The sequence below is a fragment of the Bombus impatiens genome, unplaced genomic scaffold, assembly GCF_000188095.3.
Source record: "Bombus impatiens unplaced genomic scaffold, BIMP_2.2 scf_0487, whole genome shotgun sequence".
In the NCBI taxonomy this organism is placed as follows: Eukaryota; Metazoa; Arthropoda; class Insecta; order Hymenoptera; family Apidae; genus Bombus; species Bombus impatiens.
Genome location: NT_176906.1, coordinates 988,056 through 1,012,811, shown reverse-complemented (window position 1 = coordinate 1,012,811; position 24,756 = coordinate 988,056). Strand labels below are relative to the sequence as shown.

At 38.2% G+C, this 24,756-nt stretch overlaps 1 protein-coding gene and 2 long non-coding RNA genes across 31 annotated transcripts in view; 2 read left to right on the top strand and 1 right to left on the bottom strand.

Annotated features, from left to right (window-relative positions):
• LOC100747372 (disks large 1 tumor suppressor protein) overlaps nt 1-24,756 on the top strand; it is a 537,264-nt gene that overhangs the window by 416,762 nt on the left and 95,746 nt on the right. For 27 of the 29 annotated variants that reach the window (XM_012387744.3, XM_033321742.1, XM_012387743.3 and 24 more), the window contains one exon: nt 5,514-5,549. The exons of the other annotated variants lie outside the window; for them this stretch is intronic. In XM_012387744.3, coding sequence (XP_012243167.1) covers nt 5,514-5,549 — 36 coding nt within the window. The remainder of the gene's footprint in view (nt 1-5,513; nt 5,550-24,756) is intronic. 29 annotated transcript variants of the gene reach the window in all.
• Nucleotides 4,126-4,336, top strand: LOC112213131. The gene is made up of 2 exons (XR_002947009.2): nt 4,126-4,163; nt 4,247-4,336. It is a non-coding gene; the product is annotated as an uncharacterized LOC112213131 (long non-coding RNA).
• LOC112213132 lies at nt 19,781-23,180 on the bottom strand. The gene is made up of 2 exons (XR_004462015.1): nt 20,753-23,180; nt 19,781-20,533 (listed from the first exon to the last, which is right to left on the bottom strand). It is a non-coding gene; the product is annotated as an uncharacterized LOC112213132 (long non-coding RNA).

Sequence of the window (24,756 nt, the reverse complement as noted above, 5' to 3'; positions counted from 1 at the left end):
TGCAATTGTCTCATACGTAATACGAGATAATGTTTATCCAATACGCTTTAAAACCAAAGCAAGATAATTTTCCTCGCGAATGATCTTAAAATGTTCCTATTTTCCTACATCAAACGAAACGTAGAACATGGTGCAACTATATTAAACGATTTGATAGGTATGTTCAAATAGGTATGCACACACGCAAACGAAACTTTTCCCGTTAACGGCGCAGAGTACTTGCTTCAGGTAGATGATTACTTTCACCATGAGTTTTATTACTTTTGGTTCGAAATGAAATATTTGATAGATACACAGTAAAAACGCAGGGGCACTGAGGGAATATCAAATGATGGGGTCGTATCCGTTGAACGAAACGCTTTTCCGAAAATTTTTCCTGGACTGAAACCATGCTAATTTTCTTACGAGGCAAACGAGAATGTACGTAATTCGCGAGGATAACAAATTAGAGCAAGCATTCGAACGAATATATTTCGATCGTCGTGACGAACTGTATCACTAATACGGATGCACCACTGCGAGAGACCGAACAACAAATTATCCTAATTACATAAAGAAAAAAATTCAGGGAAGTTAATTCCCAGCGTCATGAGTAGAAAAAGTTTTCGGAAAATCGTGGAAGAAGCTTACGAACAGTGCTCCTAATTCTGTGGATTCGGAAGTGCGCTCACGTACAAGCTAATTGAATTTCATATTCCACCGTGCATCGCGAATCGAGAGCTTCCGGCGACAGCGAGTGGTCTCTGGTAATTAATTACCATTCAGGCCTGCACTGTCTTTTCTATTCTCGGTCCTCTATCCTCATCTTCCTCGTCACAAATTTCTTGTCTTGCTCTTTTTTACTCTTCGGTTAGAAGCGAAGCTAGATGCTTCCTCAAACGAGTTTCCAGAAGAAAATTCATTTCGTGGCCGTTTACCATTTTTTTCTTGTTTTTGTTTTCAAACAACTATGACGACGCAGCGTTCTCTCACTTTACTCTGAGAAATACGTTAATGGAAACAAATCTAATTTTTTTTGTCGTAAAAGGAAGGAAATTGATTATTTTGTATTGAATGAAATTAATGTTATAGAATAAATGGCTTCCTTATTAAAAATAGTTAAATTTAGTTTTAGGAAATCATAAATGAATTTATATATTATGCGAAAGAAATAAAAGAAATTCGATGTTCGTTAAAATAATAAATTCACTAAATAATGATCCGATTATATCCAGCGAATAGAACGATATTTGTTTCGCAGTGATTCTATTTTATTTTTGCACGCGCGTGAACTATAGTATTTCCAGGTTGGAAAGCTGCGCTTTTCCCACGGGAAAATCGAAGATTGAATGCGAGATACGAGAAATTGCGTACAGAAATATTCGAACAGTCAATGGAATCATCGTGTAAATCGTCTGAGGTGGTACAAAATGGCAGACGACTGAATTGTTTACAAGTTACTTTTACGAAATAGTAACGTGTTATTTCCCATTTGTTTCTCACTGCACACTTTGCTGTGAAAACATAGTAGGTATTCCAGAAAAATAGAGATGAAACTCTAATACTCGGTTTCCAAGTGAAGAGTCCCTTTGATGGAGAAACATGTCGTTTCAATTGAAGTATTTTATGGAGAATATTTGTTGAAATTGATTTTTCGAAAGCTCACGTGTTGCAGAGTTTTAAGGTTTTTATATAAATAATATGGACACATCGACTGTATATTTAAATATTTGATAATCTTTAGATATCAGAGTATGAAAAATAGTCGATTACACCTAATTACAAATATTATAAAGTTTCGATTTCTAAGAGATTGATTAAGACCATTTTACCATAATTAAAATGGAGAGTATAAAAAATAATTCTTAATAGAGATACAAACGCACGTAGGTTTTAAATCTCAGTAATAACGACGAAATCCCTGTTTATGTTATAAATGTAATTTGTCTCATAATAACGTAATCTTTTATCTCTTAATGTCAAACCAAAAATGTTCATATTTGTAAATTTGCTTAAACAATTGTACTAAAACTAAAAAAGCAGCTTTATCCGAGCGAAGTGCAATTTCACCGTTTAATTTGTCGCTTTTTGTATACACAATTAGTTTGGCTATACACGAGAGGAAATACCGAATATTTCATAGTGTCGTAACACGAATACGGATATTCCATATTCAGTTTTATCCACAGGGTTTGCATATTTTCTATACATAAGTGCGCTTATACGCGTTAGAGTGCATCAATTCATATTTCGCATGGCAGCTCTATGAATAACAAGAACGACGGGATTTCGTCGTAAAATCCCCTAGTTATCGACTTTCTTTTCCAACGATAGGTATATCTATTCAACGTTACACACTTTTCTCTGAATACATTTTCTTTCAAAAATCCGGTGAAAATTGCTCTTCAATGTCCTTTCGCTTCCAAGAGATCATCTGTTTCTTTACCTTAAAAGGTGAAAATCGAATTTATTGCACTCGATATTTTATTGATTCTCGGGGTGTCTGCTCGATTAAATTTCACCGTTTAAGCGCGCCGACAAGTTCGCAGTGGGTGTAAACTCTGATATCGTCTAGTGGATTCATGAATAACAAAAACGTCTGGTTTCCATCGCAAAGCAATTGTATTAGCATGGTTTCTCCTCCATCTGGGGAGTACTTGTTGAATGAACTTTCACTTCCTACCTTGCCGATTCTTTTTCAAGATCAGCCACCTCGACTCCCTCCAAGGTTGTCCCGTTTTATTTTCAGTCAATTATTTCCCGATGGAATTGGAGAAGTCTTCTTGACTTCTTATCGTTTCCGCTTGAAAGGGATGGGAATCGGGGCGGATTAAAGTGAAGGGAATGGTTTGACGGAGGTAGCAAACGATGGTAGCCATCTTCCTCCCATTGCACTCACCAGAAGAGGTTTTTCATTGTTCTCGACGTTACGAAGTGAGGAAATTATCCGTCTATTATTTTTGGCCTATTGTTATTTCGTGGCGTTTTTATTTATCGTTATGAGATCAAATTCTGGGATGCGGCCATTCGAAACCACGACAAAGGCAACAGCTTGGCGAGGATCGATCCGATTTACCATTCGCTGATACAACTTCGATTGTTCTTGCAAAACTTCCTATTATCAGCGTTTAATTAATTTTGCCGCTATTCGAGATGGCAAAATACCTATGGGGTACTCTTGGGTACAAACGTACTGGGACGCGATTCATTTTGCGAACGTTTCTGTATAAATGTCGATTGTCAGATTCGAGACCGTTACATAAATGTTTTAATAATGAAGGGCTCAAACTGAATGGTCCGCATACAGACGTCGGCATAATACATTTCACTCTATGGCAATAGCACCCGAAGGACTCGTTAGACATTCGCGTTTGCGTACAACCAGCACGAATCGATTCAAGTTTCAATAAATTACGATTAGAATTGGCTCCGCAGAGAGAAACAGGGGACAAAATGACAAGATAAGAATAGGACTTGGGAACACGATGGAAATGAGACGAGGTTGGTGATTCATTTCGATCATCTCGTCGAGTAGCGGAGTAGGTGCAACTGTGGCTTCCCCTTTCCTTTCCGTCCCAGTGATAACGAGCCCCATAACCTCGTTTTATCTCTTCTCGTTCCGTTGATGGAGATCTTTTCCTCGTTGCGACGATCACGCTTGTTTTCCAGCTAGAGAGTGAAATATTCGCGACGGATTCATCAATCAGAGGAACTACTTTCTAATGGAGGCTATCGGTGTGAAAAGAAACGGAATTGGGATGTGTAATTTTCAAAGTGAAAATAAATATTCTTTTCTGAAGCGCTCTTTTACGTAATTCAACTTCAACCGAAACGAACGTTTAATCAAAAGCGTAATTAAGCAATGTTACGTGTAGCAATTGCGATTATTCTTTCTTCAACGAGCGAATCAATGGTACACTGTGGAGAACGGTATTTAATCTCTTAGGTATGGTTGAATTTTGTGCGGGGTTGTTTCTCTGTACGGCAGAGTTTGACGCGAATTACGCGGAAACGATACAGCACTGCAATGTGCGACGGATAATGCTGTTCTCTACGCAAGCACATTGGAATGAAGTTTTTGATAATGAAATTATAATTTTTCTTTTATGATGCATATACTTCAACTTTAATAATTTACTTTAATAATTAATAATACAATTGAGTGTGATATATTTTAAAGCACGGTACGACACATAGACTCACGTCACAATTTTCACTCACGGCGCCATAGTGTTTTTCACATTGCTCTTCATTTTCTATTTTGTAGCGACATTTTGAGGTTGAAGATTCTAAAAAATTATACAGATACGGATCGGCATGTTAAAAAGAGCATCTAATAATGATATATTTATTTTAATGGAAAGCAACAACTGATATCTGACATTTGCATATCAAAAACAAAGACTATATATTCTGTCTGTATATATAGTTAACACTGTCATAACACTGTCAAATGAAAAAGATCATTTAGTTCAAACGGCGAGCGAATAAGTCAGTAAAGTGAGCCACTATAGTGGCGCATCGCATCTAAGAGGTTCCATCTAAATGTTCCACAAAAATGTGTGTACACAACCGATGTATTGTAGAGTGGCTGTTTGATCATGCATCGATAAGCGGACAAAGCAATAGATCATATCGTCTGGTTCTTTGATGGAAACCAATGAGATACATTTAAGAACAGGAAAAATCCAAGGTGGAAGTGTAACTGGTCAAATTACGAAATTCAAACATATTAGAAAACTTGCAGGATGTCGATTCGCTAAGCGATTTTTCGAGAATTGATGGAAACATATTTCCGTAGAACACGGACCCTGTAAAAGGAAATTCGAGAACTCGAATTGCCGTTCGATTATAAACTTTTCCAGTTAACATGTTAAATTTCCTCGAGAAATTTTGCGTTACCGTTTTTCACATGATATTCTACGAGGGAAACTACCGAACCAGCTTTTCTTTTGTTCCTCCGCATTTTCGAAAAAAAGTAAAATTTACATTTTAAACTATCAGAATTAATTTACTTTCATCGTTACGATATGGGACAAATATACTTAGTTATTTAATATTTAATTTACGTTCTATCCTGCTTTTGTTTCACGCCGAATATCATTAAACCGAGTTAAAATTTAATTCGATATCGAATATCACGGACGTTACAGCTTCGCTTTTAACTTTTTCAGGTTACAAGTAAAATCGTAGCTCTACAAATTTTCAGCTTCTTCGGCGAATGCAAGTTTAAAAGAAATCTTTTTGTTTTTCTTTGAAAAGTACATATTGTTTCATAGATAGCGATCGGAGAGAAATGTTTTAAAAAGCCTGCGTTAGATTTGATTGCTGGTCAAAAGGCAGTTTCACTCTTGCTCCCTTGCATGACCCCTTCCCGGCGCGTGTTATCGCATGATAGCATGCTTTGGCTCGGGGAATTCGTGTCCTCGGCGATGAATGAATCAGAGTCTTTTCTGAAGCATGAAACTCTAGAAAGCAAATAAGAATTCTATTGGGGTTTCACAGTCTAATTTTCTGGGCACTCATTGTTGCAGGCACACACGCCCCTTCTTGCGGCTGACACGAGACATGTAAGTAGACAAAACGTGTGAACACAAAAGAATCCTTGCACAAATCAATCCTTGTTGATAACTAAACACTTTGACTTTTAACTGAAAACAGATTGTCTTTCCATTCATACCTTTTATTTTGTCCAATGTATCATATATTGTACGAATATGCGTGAACTAAAAATATCGAAGAATGGTTTATTCGAATTGATGCCGCTTTTCTTCTTGTTCTTGTTGTTCGAATAGATCGTGCAAATTTATGATTAAGTATCAGTCGCAAATATTCGGTTAGAATCTCAGAGGTATTCGTATAATTTTACAAGTAGCCGCGTTACGACGTTGCACGTGCTCGAATTTCCACAATTACCTCCCTCCTTTGATTCTAGATAGAAATTATAGTTTAATCGTGTGTCGGTTTTCGATCCGTAAACTATTCCGACGATTGAATCCTATCTCGATATCGTACGCCGCCTTGATGTCGAAATACTAGTAGAACAATACTTTTCCTGCAACGTTTACTTTGATGAGAGATCGATTGGAATTTCGTTAAGTTCTCTTATCGGCGATATGAATTGATAGGGACGGTGCGAAAAATATTGCGATTGATCTCGTCCCGTGTGTTTTCATTTTTATGATCGATCCCTACGATTTGTCAGGATTACGCAGGCGACCATTGAAAACACGTAACTTTTCTTTTATTTAAAAAAAAAGAATGAACACGAATTGGTTCAGGAAAATTTATGTTTTTAATTGTTCTTGGGATTTAATGCTCGTACGATATTCTGCTGCCTCTCGAATAATTTCCACATGCGAGAAATAATCATTTACGCTTAGGCCATTGGCGTTAAAAATTGTCACACAATACTAGGGCAAATTAAATTTTACACGCAATTAAAATTAATCGAATCTCTCGAATCGTTCTTTTATTGTTTTCATATTATTTTTCCGTCATTTTCCGACATTTATCACGATTTATCGGCTTCGATCACCTCTGTCACTCTTACGTCATTCAAACGTCGAGGGTAACCTGCCCTTTTCAGCAAGCTTGACAACCAACTTCTCCAGTGGCATCGTCAGCGCTGCGGTATTCGAATGAAAAGATTCATGGAGGGCTTCGTTCGATTTGCAGCATCGTTTGAAATTCAACGTAGATGGCGCATACTTTACCCTGAATCGTAGGAAGGGAAACGAGGGTATGAAATAGGTGGAAGGAGGCTGAAAGCGATTCGGATGTAACACGAGTATTCACTCGTCAAATCGAGTAAACTGCGGTCTCCGGTTCTTATAACTTTCTGGGATGCCTACGACCGCCGCGATTATCTTTCTCGTTCGTGGTTCTTCCTCCTATTCCTACCTACCAAGTCATTCATCTCCTTTTTCATCCCTTGTCGTGTGCTTCCCAGAAAATAGGATCAATTTCGCGGTGAGAGACGATCTCAATTCAAGTCGTTTATTCTTCGTAATTAGCTGTTAGATTTAATTGACAATTCTTGGCGAGATGACCTCAGATATACGTTCGAACATATTTTCGAAACTTTCGTTGGCGTAACAAACTCGTCTTATCGGGAAATTTTCGTTCGCGTGAATTGTTCCAGGGCTCGTTTGCCACGGTACCATTTTGGTTTCCCGAGCTAGCTCCGAAATCTGAAATTCCACGTACGCCACTTTTCCCTTGAGAAAACACACCCCTGTTTCGTATTATCCCGGCTCATCGAGATCCTAATCCCATTAGATTTCCTGCTTGCCTCCCTCGTTCCTCTTTCTTCGCTTGTTTCCTATTTTGTATAACAGTACTCGACTGATTATTATTATTAACCTTAGCCCCGATACCTCTGCTTGATTTTAGCAAAGCTAGCTCGCGTTACCAACGGAGAAACGAATATCGCTAATTAATCCCAAGGTATTTTCGTGTCTCGAGTTTTTCATAATATAATCAACAAATAGCTTTAATCCACTGCTAACACTATCCTGTATAAGAGGGATAATATCTTCCGTACACATAACGAATACGTTTTTTCATCAGCAAATTTTTTATCATGACGTTCTTTAGCTATCGGTATTTGATGTTGCCGCACGATAGTGGCCATAGCCGGAATAAGAGGTCATTGGCGAACCGCGCGCGGTGGTTACCACGTGGTGTTGCTCTTCATGTCACTTCCTGCGCTTCCAGCCCCTAGAATTGCATTATGGTTGAGCGGCATTATAACGGGACGTGTCATATAAATCACATTGGATGACGCGAGCGTGTCGGTGTCCGTGCATGTCCCTCGATCTTCACGCAAATTGTCGAGATTACTCGTTGGTAGATCACGAATCAGCTTTCCGGCCCTTAAAGTGTGCTTTGAACGAGCTTGTAACCTTATGGGCCCTTTGAACTTGGTTAAATCGAAGGAAATGAGTATCACTTCACATTTTGTAAGTGTCGTAATTTTATGATTGAAATATACAAGTAAGGTAACAAATCTCTGAAATTAATCGAGGGCTCGAAGAATCCTTTTGAAATTTGTTCACTCGTTAGAGCGTAACGCGATGCGATATTATCGATCGTTTAGGTAATATTAAAATGGAGGAGGCAGAATCGTTTTATTCGCTTGTTTTTATTGAAATGCGTGAAATACACAGTTACGGTTACAGGAATCGCGGAATGAATATTAATAGTCACTAGTGTACGCATTACGAATAATTACATTTTTCCGTTCGTCGGAATGTTGTTGGCCGCATGCAACGTCCTCCACCGAAAGATAACAATTAACGCACCGTGTGTCGTTTTATCTTCATTAAAACATTGCTCGTATTGCAAACAATTATTTCGATATTGTCCGCCTTTTGCATAATATTAACATATATTTCGGAACAGTTCATCATATTTCACTTATTTACAAATTAATGCCGAACGTTATTTATCGAAGCAAGCGTATCGTTAATCATCCCGATATCGAAAGATATTATCTCTCCGGTCGATATTAAATTGCAGTTCGAGGCTGATTCGATCGCATTCAATATTTCCAGTCGCGGTACGATTCAGTAATGAAATAGTCCATTAATGGAAGACACGCGTCGTCAATGGACCGGAAATGTTTGGATTAGAATTAGATCGCCCGCAGTCCGTACCTCATGTATGCATACAAATACGTGGAATCCCGCAGGTGCATCAACTTTGACTGGCAAATAATGCGTTGCTGTATCCGGGCAGATGTCGAATATAGCAAAAAGATTGCGCTTTGTTCGTCGCGTTGCGATCCTCCGATTTCCAGCTTTTGAAATAGAATGATTCGTGGTTTAATGGATTTACCTTCGACAATTAAATCGGTCCTTTAAATTCGATTAGAACATATAACGAGATAGAATTACATTTTACAGAGATAAATTTATTAAGATCAGAAAAAGATTCGTAATTATTTTTTATGTTTGTATGACAGAATGATACACGTACACATATCTGGTCACTGAGATAATTTTTCGGGAAAGAATTTCATATATTTAGGGATATTTATTCGCAATAATATTTATCATGTCTTCTGAAATTATACTTTACCTACAGACGATATACAGCCATGATGACTGCTTGGAAACAATATGATGAATACAATTTTGTTGATTTTCTGATTTTGATACTACTTATTTAACTTCACGCCAACAGATTTTAGAAAGAATTAGAAAGCATTTAGAACCGTAGGTACCATAAAATGACACCTAAAGTGCTCGAGGTTTAACGCGATTTGGTAGCTCCGTGTCCTAGGTTCGTTCAGATTTTTAGAAGGTGCGTAACAGTTCCAGTCAATTTATTTTAGCGAACTTAAGCGTTAGGAGGGCATGGGGCAGCGTCGTGCGGGTCATTTAAGAACAAGATAAACCCTAAAAGGACTTTGTTCCGCATCAATTATCCCTTTTAAGTGGCCTGGCAATTTTTGTCCCCTTTTCTATGAAAAATGAGGCAGTTCGAGCAACTTTTACTAGTTTCGCGAACACAGCCATTTACATTTTATTCATATCGCCCGATCGTTGATAACCGGTGATTAATTTAGTGGTGAGTCAAGCAGACTCCCGATTTCGTTTGTTAAAATTTTAACCGTGTTAATTTTTAATTCTCTCGCGGGAACGACTGTGTTATCTGAAACTAGCCACAAGGAAAATGCGGTTTCTAGTTTTCTTTATCTTTCCCTCGTGAACAGACGTTCTCGTTGGCTCGTTTTAATGTTTGTGTCATCGCGTTTCCGACCGTCTGTTTTCCAATTTACGAGCTATGTCAGATACGAGAAATTACTATGTGAGAACTCTACGGGCACGCTACGAAAATTGGGATCGATGCGAGAGAGCAAGGACGACGACATTTTCTTACCGATGCTTCGACTACGTATTATGAGAACACATCAACGTTATCTAAACGTGAACGCGCGTGCACACTTTGTTGTTCTTCTCTCTTTCATGACTTCCCTGCAATAGGTCGGACCAAGCAGAAAATGTTATTAGTTCATTGACTTTTCTTTTTGATATATTTGGTGGTGGTTTATTGGGCAACGTGTCAAAATTTAAATGGAATGAATAAAAGAGCTCCGAAATAAATACCCTTTGTCACTCTCTCACTCTTTACATAATTTTAAAAATACTATTCTTTAAATCCCGAAGTGATACTTAAAATTTAAAAATCAGTGGAAATGTATCTGTCATGATTTTCAAATGATGTAAGCATCAGATATAAACATTTTCAATGTAGTGTATGTTATCTTTAACCATTTTATTTTTACAATTTTCTGAACAAATTCATTATTTCAATTGGAAAATACTTGTCTCACGAAATACCGACAAAATATTTAAGAAATAACAAATCAAGTCGCATCCCTTGGTAGCTGAAAATCTATTTATCATAACATCGCGTCGGTGACACGAGCTTTGTGGTTCGTTGCTCAAAGCGTCCTGAATTCTGGGTCGGAACGGAGGGTCTCGTTCTCACAGTTGTGTGGATTTTAGCATCGCAAGCATGGAGCAAGGTCGTAAAATTACGGATGTAAACCGTAAGTGGTACCAGAATGGAATAAAGTTCGTCATCGAATCCAGAAAGGAAGATATTTGGTCGATCGCTTCGTCGATCCCTGGTATAGTACCTGGAATGAAAAACACACAGTATAGTCAGCGAACCGAAAGGACAGGAGTAATTCATTCTATCTGCGTAAAATGGGGACGTGCGAGTAAACTTCTGACGAGGGTTATCCAACTAAAGTATTCCGTGTATCTTTAGAAATCACGTGATTTCGAAGGATTTCCTCAATTTCTCGATCGTTACGGACTGTCATGATATACCTACTTATTATAAAATCTTGAAGAACGTTTTATTTCAAAATGTTTCCATATTTATTTCAGATATGAATTTGAGACTATAGGTACCTTTAATCGTGTTAAGTAGAAACTGAGCGAAATAGAAGCTCGAGGTGTTAATCGACGAAACTATACTGGACGATAGGAATACTGTAATCGTCGAATTCATCTTATTTCCTTGTTAATATTCATTGATTTTCCACTTGGAGATACAATTGAATACGAGATACGATCGAAGCTTCGTTGGGCCGGTAGTCTATGAGCCTGTAGGTTTTAACGAATTACATTTCACTTCCGGAAAGTTCTTCCGAACACCACGAAACTGTACATTAACGGGAATGAGAAACGGTTATCGCTGCATTCGCTTGGAAAACCAGTGAAATTGCTGGTGAGATAAGACAAGCACGGTATTAACCGAATACGGGGAACTGTAAATTTATTCCAGGATTGTAGTCTACGTCAGCGTGGCACCGCTAAAGATTTCCCGGTCTAGAAGAATTCGAGTCTGCATTATGCCGGTCACGTTCGTCTGGTTTTCTTTTAGATTCCTCCCTTCCAATCGTCTCTTCTATATTCCTGTTCCTCGCCGTCTAAGAAGGAGTTGTCAAATCCTACTTGTACCTTCCTTCCACGCGTAAAATCTCCACCGACACTCATACTGGTTTACACAAATGGAATCAAGCGATGGTAATAGAGATCCGACAAACTGTGAAATTCTGTGCTGTTTATCACCGCATAATTTTGTTCTTGTGTATTTTGAGAAATTTCGAGTGCATTAATATTTATTAATTTATATTACATGTTCGCAAAATGTTTGATTAATGAGAAGAGAGTGGAGGGTTGTTTCGAAATTTGGTTTTATATTGCATTTGAATGGAAATTTAAATCCACTATGAAATTATAATGAGAATCTCGATTACATAGTTTATGGAGCGTGATGCAAGTTGTGATGTTCCGTGAACTAACTCCTCAACGTGTTTCTCAGTGAATCATATACTCTGCTGATGGTCTTTGATTAGTGACTTAGAGATTACTCTCAAGTTCATTAACTATCTGTCCGTAAGTCTCGATATAACTGTAGCGGCACGCTAATAAATTTAAATCTTATTGTTGTTTTGCCTCGGAGCATCAATATCGTAGGACACACACATATTGTATTAATAATCAAACTCCGAGGCAAAACAAGGTCGCCGTTATTTTCAACCGTCAAACGCAGTCGAGTTCAAATTTTCCGACTGTCCGACCGACCGATATAAATAAACGAGCGAATTGACGAGCGAGACAGAGTTTATCAAGCGAGAGAGTTTAGCATTCGAAGATATCAACACACGCGCGTATTTATCACGATTATTATTAGATCAGGACTCGTGCTTTGTATTAAGGCATTACAAATAAAGTGCTCACGACACTTAGAATCGATATTTGAACTACCTCATCCTCTACATAACTAATTGAATGTTGAATAATGATGTAGTCGAGTGAAAGTAATAGAGTTTTGCTGTTCAAAATTGAGAAATATTTAGTTCCAGAAGAGGAAGTTTTTTCAATGAATAACAACATTTAATATTATAAATTATGGCAGATTGGATATTCATTAGGTAGATATAGTGAATTATCGGAAATATGGTGGGTCTTGTTCACTATGGAATTGTACGCCGATGTCAAATTGTTTAGGATGGATTTACATGGCAAGAATTTCATATTACACCCGCACGATGTACAACATTATAATTAATTTAGCAACATATGGTGTAATTTAATTTCAGCAGGCTTCATCATTCCGTAGTTACGCAATTTCGATTTGTTTCATTATTACGTAATTGCAAAATGAAATATTACCCAACTTTAGTTAAATGATTCATAAGATGGGCATAGAATAATGAAGTTACATCATTACCCCCTTTGCATTAAGATCCTGTCATTCCAGATAATTGCAAGATTATAGAGATTATCGAGATCGTGTCATTAGCACCTCAGATCGCTTGAATTATCATTCGATTTGTCACAGTTTATTATCGCGATTGTCATTAATTGTCATGTTATTTAAAAGCCATGTATTATTATTATTATCAGTAGCATCTAGAATATAATTTTACAGAAAATGTATAATTGTATTTCAATAGAATGTTATTTTAAAACTGTGGCTAGTTTGAGAATTATAGGATAGTTGGTGCTAAATTTAGAAATGCGTCTGGAGATCAATAGAAAAATTGTATCTTTGTTTCTTGCCATTGCAGAATAACGATGGTTATCAAAACAATGAAATATCCACGGTGATTTTATTACTTCGTTGGTCAAGGGAACCACAGTTGTCCAAAATTCGTGCGATTACATTAAAGTTGAGTTAATTATTCTGAAACTAGCTTATGGATTTCATGCAAAACTTACTACCATAATCTCGTTTCAAACAAAATTTCATTCCGTGCCAACCACGGAAACGTTTCTCATCCAGAATTTACATGTATAATCTAAAGCTGGAGCCGCAGGAAAAAGTCCACCTCTATGATCGTGCTTTCGGTTAAGTAACTATTAATTATACGGCTGTCGGAAAATATGCAAATCGAATAATAACTGCGTTGTAAATTATAAACGTTAGAATTTGCGAAAATACAAAGTGCTCGTGTAATATAATTTTTTTCAGGACCGCTTAAATTAATCAACAACAAGAAATACTGAACGTGCACTATGTTACAACTTGCATCTCGCTTCTCTTTTTTTCTCTTCTATCCTAAAAACGCTAAAAAATGCTTCAGTGAAATTTTCCCTCTTTTAAAACGTCAAAGCTAGATCACAAATTCATTTATACTCGTTTTTGATTCTGCTTTTACACACGGTTGCCCGGTACCAGGGAACAAGCATACGTAAACACCGAAACACTGTTAATGAATATTTATATCGTTATCGCGGTCCATACATTCCCATGCAAAGAAAGTTCTCTGATGTTTCCGCTTCCGACTCCAACAACTACGACTCTTTTGCTTTTTTACGAAAATCTTGGAAAGACAGAGCCAGTGAATTCAGAAGTACTGTTTTCACTAGCTCGTGCATCTGATCGATTGGAATGTTTCACGTCGTTTTTATTTTCATGTCCTACCTATACGTGTTACGATTTTATATTCTTTATTTGCCGAGCACGGTGAGCAGGAGGGAAAAAATAGGGGTTAGATGTGATTGGGCGAAGTTAATGAACAGTAACAATTTGCAGGCAAGAGAGCTGCTGGAAGTTTCGCCCTTGAAATTCCGAACATTCTAACTTACAACTTCGAAGTTGTTAATTCGAAGTTATAATACTAGTCGATTGATGACTTAAGCTAGTTTCTCTCCTTTCGAAGCATTCAAGATCTCGTTCCTCGTTAACGTTTCGTCAATATAAACCAAGAATCCCAAATAAGCGAAAACTTGTCATCAACAAGCATTACCATATAAGTCCATTCTTATGCTGCTTATAACGAACTCTATTTGAATTAATAGTCTTTTCTCTTGCCGAAATTATTTTCCGACTTTCGTTCTTTAACACGTGTAGCCGTTGTGAAGGAATTTTTGTTCTCTTGCGTTTTTTAATCGATCTATGAATAAATTAGTCTTGAATTCGCGCAACGAAAGTAACGCAGGCGATGTCATTGTGGTTGTGACGGCTTAATCCTTATTTATGCGCTGAGCAATGCTCCGCGCTGGAAATTTCATGTAACTTAAATTAATCGAAGCCGCTCTAGACGAGCTACGAAATTCTCCATTTCTTCTCTCATTTTATCTTGTAATCTAGAACATTCGTTTATTATTTTCCCCAATTTTAACTTCTGTGCATCGGTTATTAGACTGAAAATTTGATTTCGAAACCGAGATCTTAAACGAATTGAAATTATCAATCGATACTAGTCGAATGGACCAAACAGCTGATTCGTTCAAGTATACGAGCTTTCGAACGGCGCACGTGAATGCCATGACCTCCGCGTCGCTGAACTTTATTTAGAATTTACGCGGCGTAATGATTTACAGGGAGTTAATTCCATGGTATTAAGCGTGCGCCGGTCTCCGTTCTAAACGCTCGAAATCGCGTTTATTATAACGCTAGATTTGCTGCTTCGGTCGATTATATACTACGCGAGACGGCCCGGGTCTACAGGTGCATTTAATTTGCGAAGCTTGGAAATTTACCATTCGGTGGCTGTGTTCTATGGATGCGACGTTACGTAGCTCGTAAATTTCAATGATATCCAAAGCGTGCGTGAAACCCCGTGATCTGGCAGCTGGGGGTGTGTAAATAACGCGATCCTAATCCAAAGTCCACTGAATTTTCAAACAATGGAAAAATATACAAAAATCGACAAACTTCGATCAACGCTGCGTGAATCTAGTACTTTCAATTATAGACAACTTTTTTGAGCGCCGCGTTTTAATTTAGAGGAACTCAATGGAAAAGCAATATATATGCATTTTTTCTAATAACAGTTGTATCTATTTAAAGATTTTTTCTATTATAAATTTCAGATATCTTCAAATCTATCAAGTTATATATGTTCCTTCGTTCAGTCATTTCGTATTGAAATACTTGATTTTAGCTATTAAGCGGCATAAAAATGAAAAAAAAAAAACGACAAAAATAGGCCTATCACATTTCTTCAATGTGACCTGTAATTATCGTAATATATATATATATATGTATACATTATATATAAAAAGATTTCTTTCGTTATTCAAATTATATGGAAACAATGGATACATATTATATTTCAATTTCGTAATCGTGAAATGTTGTTGCTGCTTGTAGAATATCCAGTTTTATACGTAAACGGAAGAGTCGGTGATTGACAGGCTCGTGTCAACGATCCAATTTTTATAATCGTCTTTTGCCTAGAGGCTTGCGGTTTTCCATGTTGGAAAATTCGATCGTAGGACGAATAACACGATTAAGAATTGATTGATCCGGAGAATCCTTCCGTTCCCGGGACCTGTGTTTCGCTGTTGTACGTAGTAACGACCAGTTGATGAATACAGGCATTGGTGAACCGACAAATTGTCGAATGACTTCGATTTAAGTTTATAATATATTTTCGCCTAAATCGCGTTCATTGCGAAGGGATGTTTCAAATATGTCAATTATAAACGAAGGTTACATGAATATATTTTCAAGTTGCTATCTTGAAAACTTCGAATTTTGTTTCTGCGTGTTTAAAATCATATAAACCATAGATGATCTTTTAAATTTCGAAATATTTCTGCCAATTTACAACACTTTATTTGTATCTATTGTAATAGTCATCGCGTGTTTTATAATACTTACAAGATAAATACGTATATTTGGAACTGGTTTCAATAATCATATATTCATACAAAATTTACATACTTTCTCATTCTACATATTTCTAATTAAACGCAAAATTTAACTTCTTTCCGAGAAGAAAAAGAGAGGTAAGTACAGGTATAAAGAGAACGAAGTAAACTTAATTATACGCGTTACATCGTATTGTATAACAGAAGAATATTGAAAACCTTTTTTGAGAATTTAATTGCGTTTTACCACGCTAGAAAACCTTATCTAAAGCAAATATCGATCCAGAGCAGGACATAACATATTGCTTTTTCTAGCTTTAAAATAATTCTTTCGATTCCTCGCCGCATGCCCGAAATTTTTTAATTACTCGTCAAGAACCGCCAAATGTGCTTTCTCACAAAGGAATTTATTAAACTTTTTTACACAATGTTACATCTCGCAGGGAGAATTACCCTGTACGTCGTTAGTTCAAAATTTTAACAATTTTCTCTCGTTCATGAATGTTTATCGCGCTGGTTTCCGCAAGACCGTCGCGTAATTCGCCTCGTTTTTTCGGCCGTGCATTCGTGAATTTCGTCTGTGAGACAAAATATAGGCGGAATTCGGTTTACAGGGGAAAAAATTTCTCGTTGATTATCCGAAAGATCCATCGGAATAGCCATTAGGATATTAATGCGGCTTTGCCAGGTCATCGTTTTGTTCCGACGTGTCCAGAGACGAACGTTTGCTGTTTGCCGGTTGCCAAGCCGCGTGTAAACTTTTTGCAAGTTCCATCACGGTGTCCGAGACGCATCAGACTGATTGCAATATCAACGTGCCAACTTTAGTCGGTAATAACGATACCGACGCGACGATTCGATATTCCCTTCTAATTTTAATTATTTCTGATGTTTAAATAGGCGTCACCCGAGAATATGCTTCACTTTCCTCTTTCAATCCACGCTTCATTTATATTCATCCGATATCGCACGACTATTAAACCCTGCGAAAACTTGGCATTTAACGCGGAAGTTCCTCAACAAGGAGCGATCTTTTATTTCGCCGCGACTATTTTATATCCTCGCGACTTCGACTTCTCTGTGAAACTTTAGCGTCGACTGTTAAAAGCCTTCGGTGGCTCCATTAAAAGCATAGAGAAACGGAAGAACGGCGCTCGTAGACGCGCGAAACAACGATTTTTCCTAGGTATAATGTTGCAATTAGTCCATGGTGCCACAGAGATAGATGCCTTTGGATAGCCGAAGCTGAGATGCAGGGAAGAGAAAGAACAAAAGAATAAGCAAAGATTAAGAGAGAGGAGAGAGAAGAACGAAACTGAACGTGAAATCCAGTGCCGATCCGACGCCTTGTTGTTGGAGTTACTCCAATTTTGCTAATGCGTCCGCGCCTGTTAGAGCAGTCACCGGCAGGCGGGTGTAGTTTCGCGTTTCGTGGATTGCACTTGGATCTCGTTTGCCTCGCCTCTCACCTTGGCTGTCCGTCAGAAGCTGTACCCGTGGGCAAAACTCGGCAAACTTTTCGACTTCTAGGCGCGAGAAAGATCGTCGCTCGGGGTACGGCTGTCGACTCCCTGGTACGTTGCCGGACGTTCATGCACATTTTCGTGCGCGACCTTTCACCGGACCGCGCGCTATTAATGGACCGAAATCGCTCTACCAAAATGAAGTTTCTCGGTCGTGCCCCATTTCGGATTGGTGACCACGTGAATCTGTCTAATTTTGGTGCTGTCACGAGTACCGCGATCATTAGTGACTTCGAATTCACACGATAATCGCAAATTGTAGAATTCCACGAATATGAAATTGTGTATGCTTATATAGATCTATGTCTATTATATAAAGGGTAGAAAAATTGAATAATATTACAATTTGTTTTCTGAATTTATTTATTCAACGTAGATATACATGCAAAGTGGAACTGAACATTTTTCAATATGGTTAAGGATAATGCAATTTTTAATCACAGGCGCGGTACGTGTACGAACGGATAGGGTATTGAAACAGCGACACGCTCTGCATATTGCTTCCGGTCGTCTATGAGCCCCAGCTGCAACGGAACATTGAATAACGTAGACCGAGCCACCTGTCATAATTACGAGAATCAAGAAACGCTCCCTTTTCTTGGAAAATGTACTCCAAAGTTAAGAGAATCCTCGTTGCACGCACAGAATTATACAATTCGAAGAATAACAAATCTGTTACATAAACCCTATTCACCAGGAAGATCGTTTCGGAAGGGCTAAGTATTTTGTCGTAATTAGGGTTCACGAGAAGCCAGTTTGATGTAATTTGAATGGTTTTTATATTAATGTATTAATATCGCAGATGATTCTAGACGTAAGCCATACTACGTCGAGGATGATCATTCGGGGAATACGATTCACAGGGCAAAACCACTTGAACTACTTGATCTCGAGGCTCTTGTCGAGTGTCAAGTGCAGGGGCGATACCCGATTGCTTCATGGAGATGCGTGCTACAAATCTATGCTCAGCAGATGTTTAATATTGATGCAACGAATATCGTGTCATCCTGCACGTGACCGCAGATATGTATATGCGTTCCATTTGCACGTTGCAACGCACGACGTTCATTCAATGTTATGATTCTCTGTGATTCTACATATAGAATCAGTTGGCTCAAGGCCACTTTCTCCGTAAATCCTTTCTCTTAAAACGAACGACATATGAAGGAAGCTGATAGAGTAGTTAAATTTGACGATAAATGTTTATTTTTGATATGAGGTATTAGGTTGTTCAAAGAGTCCCTATAAAAATTGAAGCAGATTCTAGTCAGAATTGAATTCGTCATTAGTTTGATGAATTTCGATATTACATATAGGGTGAATCTTCAATGTTTCAGTTACTTCAGATGAAAATCTGTAGATTTGTAATTTGGATGCTTGGATAAAAAAATTAATTCGTCTTGATCAGGGAAAATCATGCGTTGGATATAAATATGAGACGTTGATTTAAACAGACTTTTCAACATATTTCGCAAAAATATCTCGCAGAGAACGAAGCTTCGTACACGAATTACATTTCGTCATGCACATTTTAATTAAAGTAACAAAATAAATAAAAGTAGCAAGAGGAACGTATGAAATTTGGTGCGTGGGAGGAAGACAGAGGCATGTCGGCTACTTTTCGCTATTGCTTGCGGATATGAAATATTTCTGGCTCTTTGACGTGCGCTGGGCGAACAGTGCAGGGTTGCGCTATTTCCTCGAGCATAAGAAGAAACGAGTCTTTTCATTTTAATTTCGTAAGACAAAAGGTGGCTGTGTGTACCGCGAGCAGCTCGAGTTACCTCTCGCGTTAATTCCGCTTAACGCGACTCGGTTTCTCGCCTTTTGCACGCACCTTACGTGCGCGCACTTGCGTTACTTATGTTACTTTAGGACGTAATATATATGTTCGCCTTGGCCGAGCCAGCGAGGAGGAAGTATTAAGTTTAAAAGCAAATTTCTCGTCGCCTGAATTTATTCTGACGCGTGAAATTAATATTCCGCCTAGTGTCAGGAAGTTCTGCGTTTCGTCGTGATATTATAATAATGAAGAAACCGTCTTATTGTTCGAAAATTATTGTATTCTTCGTTACTCGTTAGAAAAAGATTCTTATAATGATTACTCTATTTACATAATTTTTCATTTTTAATGACGTCTTTTTATGTTTATATTATCTCCTATAATGGAGTTGGAATCACGGTTATGGCGTGCAGTATTGATGAAAGGAACCTTGAAGAGAGGTTTGACATTTTTCTAAAATATATAACACCACGAAATAGTCCGGCACACGCAGTATCACTTTCAGAATACTTTTTAGATTTGTCTTATTCTTTTCACTTTTTTTCTAATTAGTGTTAGTTGAATTTGTTTCCTGGTCTGCCAGAAAGTAAACTACGCATAGATGCGAATAGTTACCTAAATAGATAGTTTCTTAATATACAAAGCGTTAGTAAAAAATTCATTGATGATCGGACCGTTCGGCTGTGTGCTGATCGATTCATTCTCCTAAGCCAGTTAATCATACAATCGCGGATACAAATAGTTTAATAAATTCTCTCAATCATTCTTACTGTGTTTTTAAAACGCATAAATTTATCTATTACTCGAATATGTTGGGATGCTACATAATTCCAGAGTTTGCATGCAGCGTGGCGGCTGAATAGCTCGATGGTTTTAAAGCGTCAACTCGTCCTTAATAACGCGTTTGCCAGCTTGCAACTCCTTTTTAGATGAATCTGCTATTTATGACGTCGAGAGCGAGATCCAGAGATATTCCCGTCGGATACACTCGGTAATTTCAATCGTCGTTAAAGCACGTTGACTGCGTTGAACCACGTCGTAGAAATCACGCTGTCTATAAACTTTTCAGAGACCAGTAAACGATGTGATCTCTGACAGGAATTCTGCGTAGTTTCCTGAAAATTGTATTGTTCTCCAAAATGGCAGTTGCGGCAGAATGATATCTACAAGTTAATTAAACGTTGAATTGGAAGGTTTAACTAGTTACAATTTACGTTGGTATTGCGGAAATCTCGATAATCATTATGATTTATCTACATTCTACATAGAAATAAGATTTTATCTATAGCGATAGTACACATTACATTTCTTACTACGAAATACGATAAGAATACCTTAAAATCGCATTCGGAGTTTGCTTCGAATCCTTTTTAACTCGCACAACATTTAAAAGTTACGATTCAACTCTTTTTAAACTTCTCGACTGTTCAGCGAAGGATAACAATTTTTTAACGGCAGCTACGCCCAGCGTAAGTAAATAAAATATCAGTTGCGTAAATTCCACTAATCAAATAAAAATACGAAATTAATACGTTGAGAAAATTTCAGTAAATGCAGACTCGAGGAGACATTCGTTTGTACCGATTCGTGCAATGGTCGATAATTACTTTCAAGGTCATCGTGACCCGAAACCACGAGTATTTGCCACGAAATGTGGCTATCTTTACCCATGTTCCACCGAGTCGTGCGTTCCAACAAAGGCCAACGAATATAGCCGTGGGTTCGGAGTCGCGATGTTAATTCGAAATACGAACGGCACGGACTCGGACCGTTGGAGTTTCTCGAGCCAAGATTCCGGGACCACCGTGTCGGTTTTGAACGTCGTATCCACGTAACGCACGTGGATACCCTCCCTGACGAACTTCCGCAAATTCTACTAACGGAATTACCGGCGTGCCTCAATTAATCCGTTGCTTGGCAGAATCGAGCCATTGAACCACCAATTGGTAATCCATCAATCTGTGAAACTTATTTATTGAACCTTTAATGTCATTATTTTGATCTCTCGTTGTATATTTGAAGTACATGATCTATATTATGCATAACGAGTTGCTTATTGTTATAGGAATTCAGAGTGTATTCATTTCGGAGTATCGTATTCTGGTAATAGAATATTTGCTTGCGCACTGGAGATTGATAGGATACAAAGTAATCGTGTGCAATTGTATAATAGACAAATTCTACAAAATGCTTTTAGATCATAATCTTTAAGAAATGTATGTATTCCAAATTTCATAAAGGTTCTTTCTGATGTTATCGTGAGTTTTTCTTTTTGTGCGAGCTAGGCTCGCGATGTTAAAGCTAAAATGCGCATCCACGAGTCGGGTTCGTGCATTAGATCCGATTCTTTTGCTTATCAGACTTCGAATGTCATTTGTGCCTCGTGTGTAGCGATATGCATATATCTATTATGCGTTTATGGGAAATTTAAACGTATAAAAACATAGATATACACAGATGTACAGAATACATATAATGTGCAGGGATATCCAAAATACTGCTTATGATACTTAGAGACTGAAACTAATCTTTATATGAGTTTCATCCATAGAAATGTGAATTTGCATAAACATCCCTACTCTGGTTACTATGGTTTACTATAAACATCTTAATTTCTTATTTATAATGGATACAAACCAAATACCGCGCGAATTGAATAATTTCTGTTCCACTATTATCCTCTTATTTCTATTTATAATTCGAATCATACCTAATTCTCATAGCTGATACTCACTAAACAAATTAAATTGTCGTGAAACTACTTTCCTAGGTAATTTTTATGTATTTTCCATTATTCTTAAAATAATCAGTCTGTTCTGGAAAAGAAACCCGGAACCAATAAGCCGGACGCGTAAAGAACATACACCAGGAGTACAAAATTACGTAAAAATTGAAAACGGAAATCAACAGACACGCGGTATCTCGTCGAATGCTCGCACGAGTTTTCACGATCGATCGACGGAACCATAAATCTCGATAGCTCGCTGGCGAGCCGTGTGACTGACCACGAAACGTTTGTTTCACCGTGGCCGTCTCTTCTTCGTGCAGCACGCGTGCCGTTGGTATATTTTCACAGTCGGTTGGAAATAGCCGGCTACTGGTCTAATATTATAATAGCGATGACTGGCGCGGCGCGAACGCGAACCTGCGTGAGCGAGCGAGCGAGCGAGCACAGTCGAGTCGCGGGCGAGACGGTCGCCAGTTTCGAGCGTGTGACGCTCCGCGGGAACGAGAACGGGACCGAATAACGTTACTTCTTGCTCGTCCTGACAGAACTGTCGCAGTTTCGCGTTTTCCAGCCTTCAAGGAAGTCCGTCTCGTCCATGTTTCAATCGCTAAAGTTTAGACATACGAGTTCGTCTTCGAGCGGTTTGATTGTGTAATACGATCGAATTCACGTGGAGTTTATTTTACGATGAACTTTGTCGCGTCGCTAAACTTCATGCAACGTTCGCATCTGTTGTTTGAGATATATTTAGTGATCATAAGGTGAAGCTCTTGGAATTTTCCTATTTTAAACATACCGAGAAACGTGACGTAGACTAGGGAACTATACTTCATCGTTCTCGAATTTTGAGGCACAAGTTTGGAAAATTTGCGAATATTCGGACCGAAAGATATTCCCGTAGCGGTATCACGACACGTTTAAAGTAGCTGCAAGGATTTATGCAAACGTCAGCAGCGTATTAATCTCTGCTCCCAACGTGAATTTTCCACGGTATTACGCAACGCGCCGATACTGATTATTACTTGATAATACGTTGCTGTGGCGCCGCGTCATAAATAATCCGCGTGATTTATGCATTATTTTCATCGCGCCAGGAAGAGCTCCCGCGTTGCAGATTTTCTCTCGAGCTGAAACGAAAAACGGGTTGCAACTGCATTGAACGAACCTTCGTGGCAGGCGTTTCAGTGTCAAAGTGAACGAGATTTTCAAGCGTTTCGGTATGTGATAGTGCGATAAAAGTAGTGACACGCGGACATCGATATCTGGTATGTTGTTCGAGTGGACTCGGTGAATGTGAACTAAAAATATCGTACTTACCCCTAGGCGTCGTTATTTTGCTGTCGGTGTTTTAAAATGTTGCTGACAACAGTGGCTCAGTACACACGATGACGACTACCATGGTAAACGGGCCCCATAAAATGGTAAATTTACGTTTTATGTTTGATTGTACATGACATATTGTGTTTTCAAAGTTACAACTTGACAGACCAGTATTATACACTAAATGTTCTACCATCAATTAACGATTAATCACTTTAAAGGAAAGGGAAATGTACTGTACATCACATATATTGAATGTTAAGAAAATTTATGACAAAGGTATCAGAATCTCATTATAAATCACGAATAATCAGAATATTCTTATAACTTCCTGATATATGTGAGTTGAAATTTTGAAAAAGTTGTATGAGGGTTGCTGTGAAAAGCGATATCAACAATTTTACAATCCACAAATTAGTTCAAAAGAAACTTTCGACGAAGAAACAATAACAGCTCCGCTCTAAAAAATCTTAGCCAAAAAATTGACGATCTAAAATGACGAATTAACTCGTCTTCCCTAATCAATAGGTTTCTCAGTCGACTATTTTCAACGTTGCATAAAATATCCAATTCAAAAGCTATTAATACTTCTACTCACGAGCATCAATTTTAAACTGTTTTTATCCATCACACTTATGCCTCACATCTTGTTTCACGTACGTCAGACAGTTCACCGTTATATCATGATATTTCACACGCTTATCGCCCGACACGGACATTACGACCAATATCGTCTGTGACAGCGAACTGATCTTCTTCTAAGCGCACACGCAGTCAGATTAATTAACAATGGCATTCACTATGACACAGTCGCTAATCGTCGATTAGTCGAGCGACAGTCCACTAGCATAATTGCATCGTAACATCAACGTACCACCTAAATCGGGCTCTGTTACCGGGAGTAACAGGGATTTCCGGTAACGACCCTTACGGCGTTCCATCTGTCCGGGGCTGGTCTTCATAGAATGGTAATTCGGAGACGATTAATTCACGATTCCGCAGGCAATATGGGCTGATACAACCGGGTGCATCAAATCTATCGTAGAGTTCGTGATTGCACGCGAATCATCGCGATACCCCAACTGGTACGCGGAATGCATTTCGGCATGCGTGTCGTGCTCGAGGCTTCTCTGTTAGGTTGATCCTATTCTGCCTTGAATGGAGTACGTATTAGGTTAGATATATAGAGTGGTAAATGGTTGTTTTTGTTTGAGGCTGAGTCATCGATGGGCTCTTAGGAATAATTAAACCTTAGCGTAGTACCTTAGTGTGTAGGGAAAAATGGTTGAA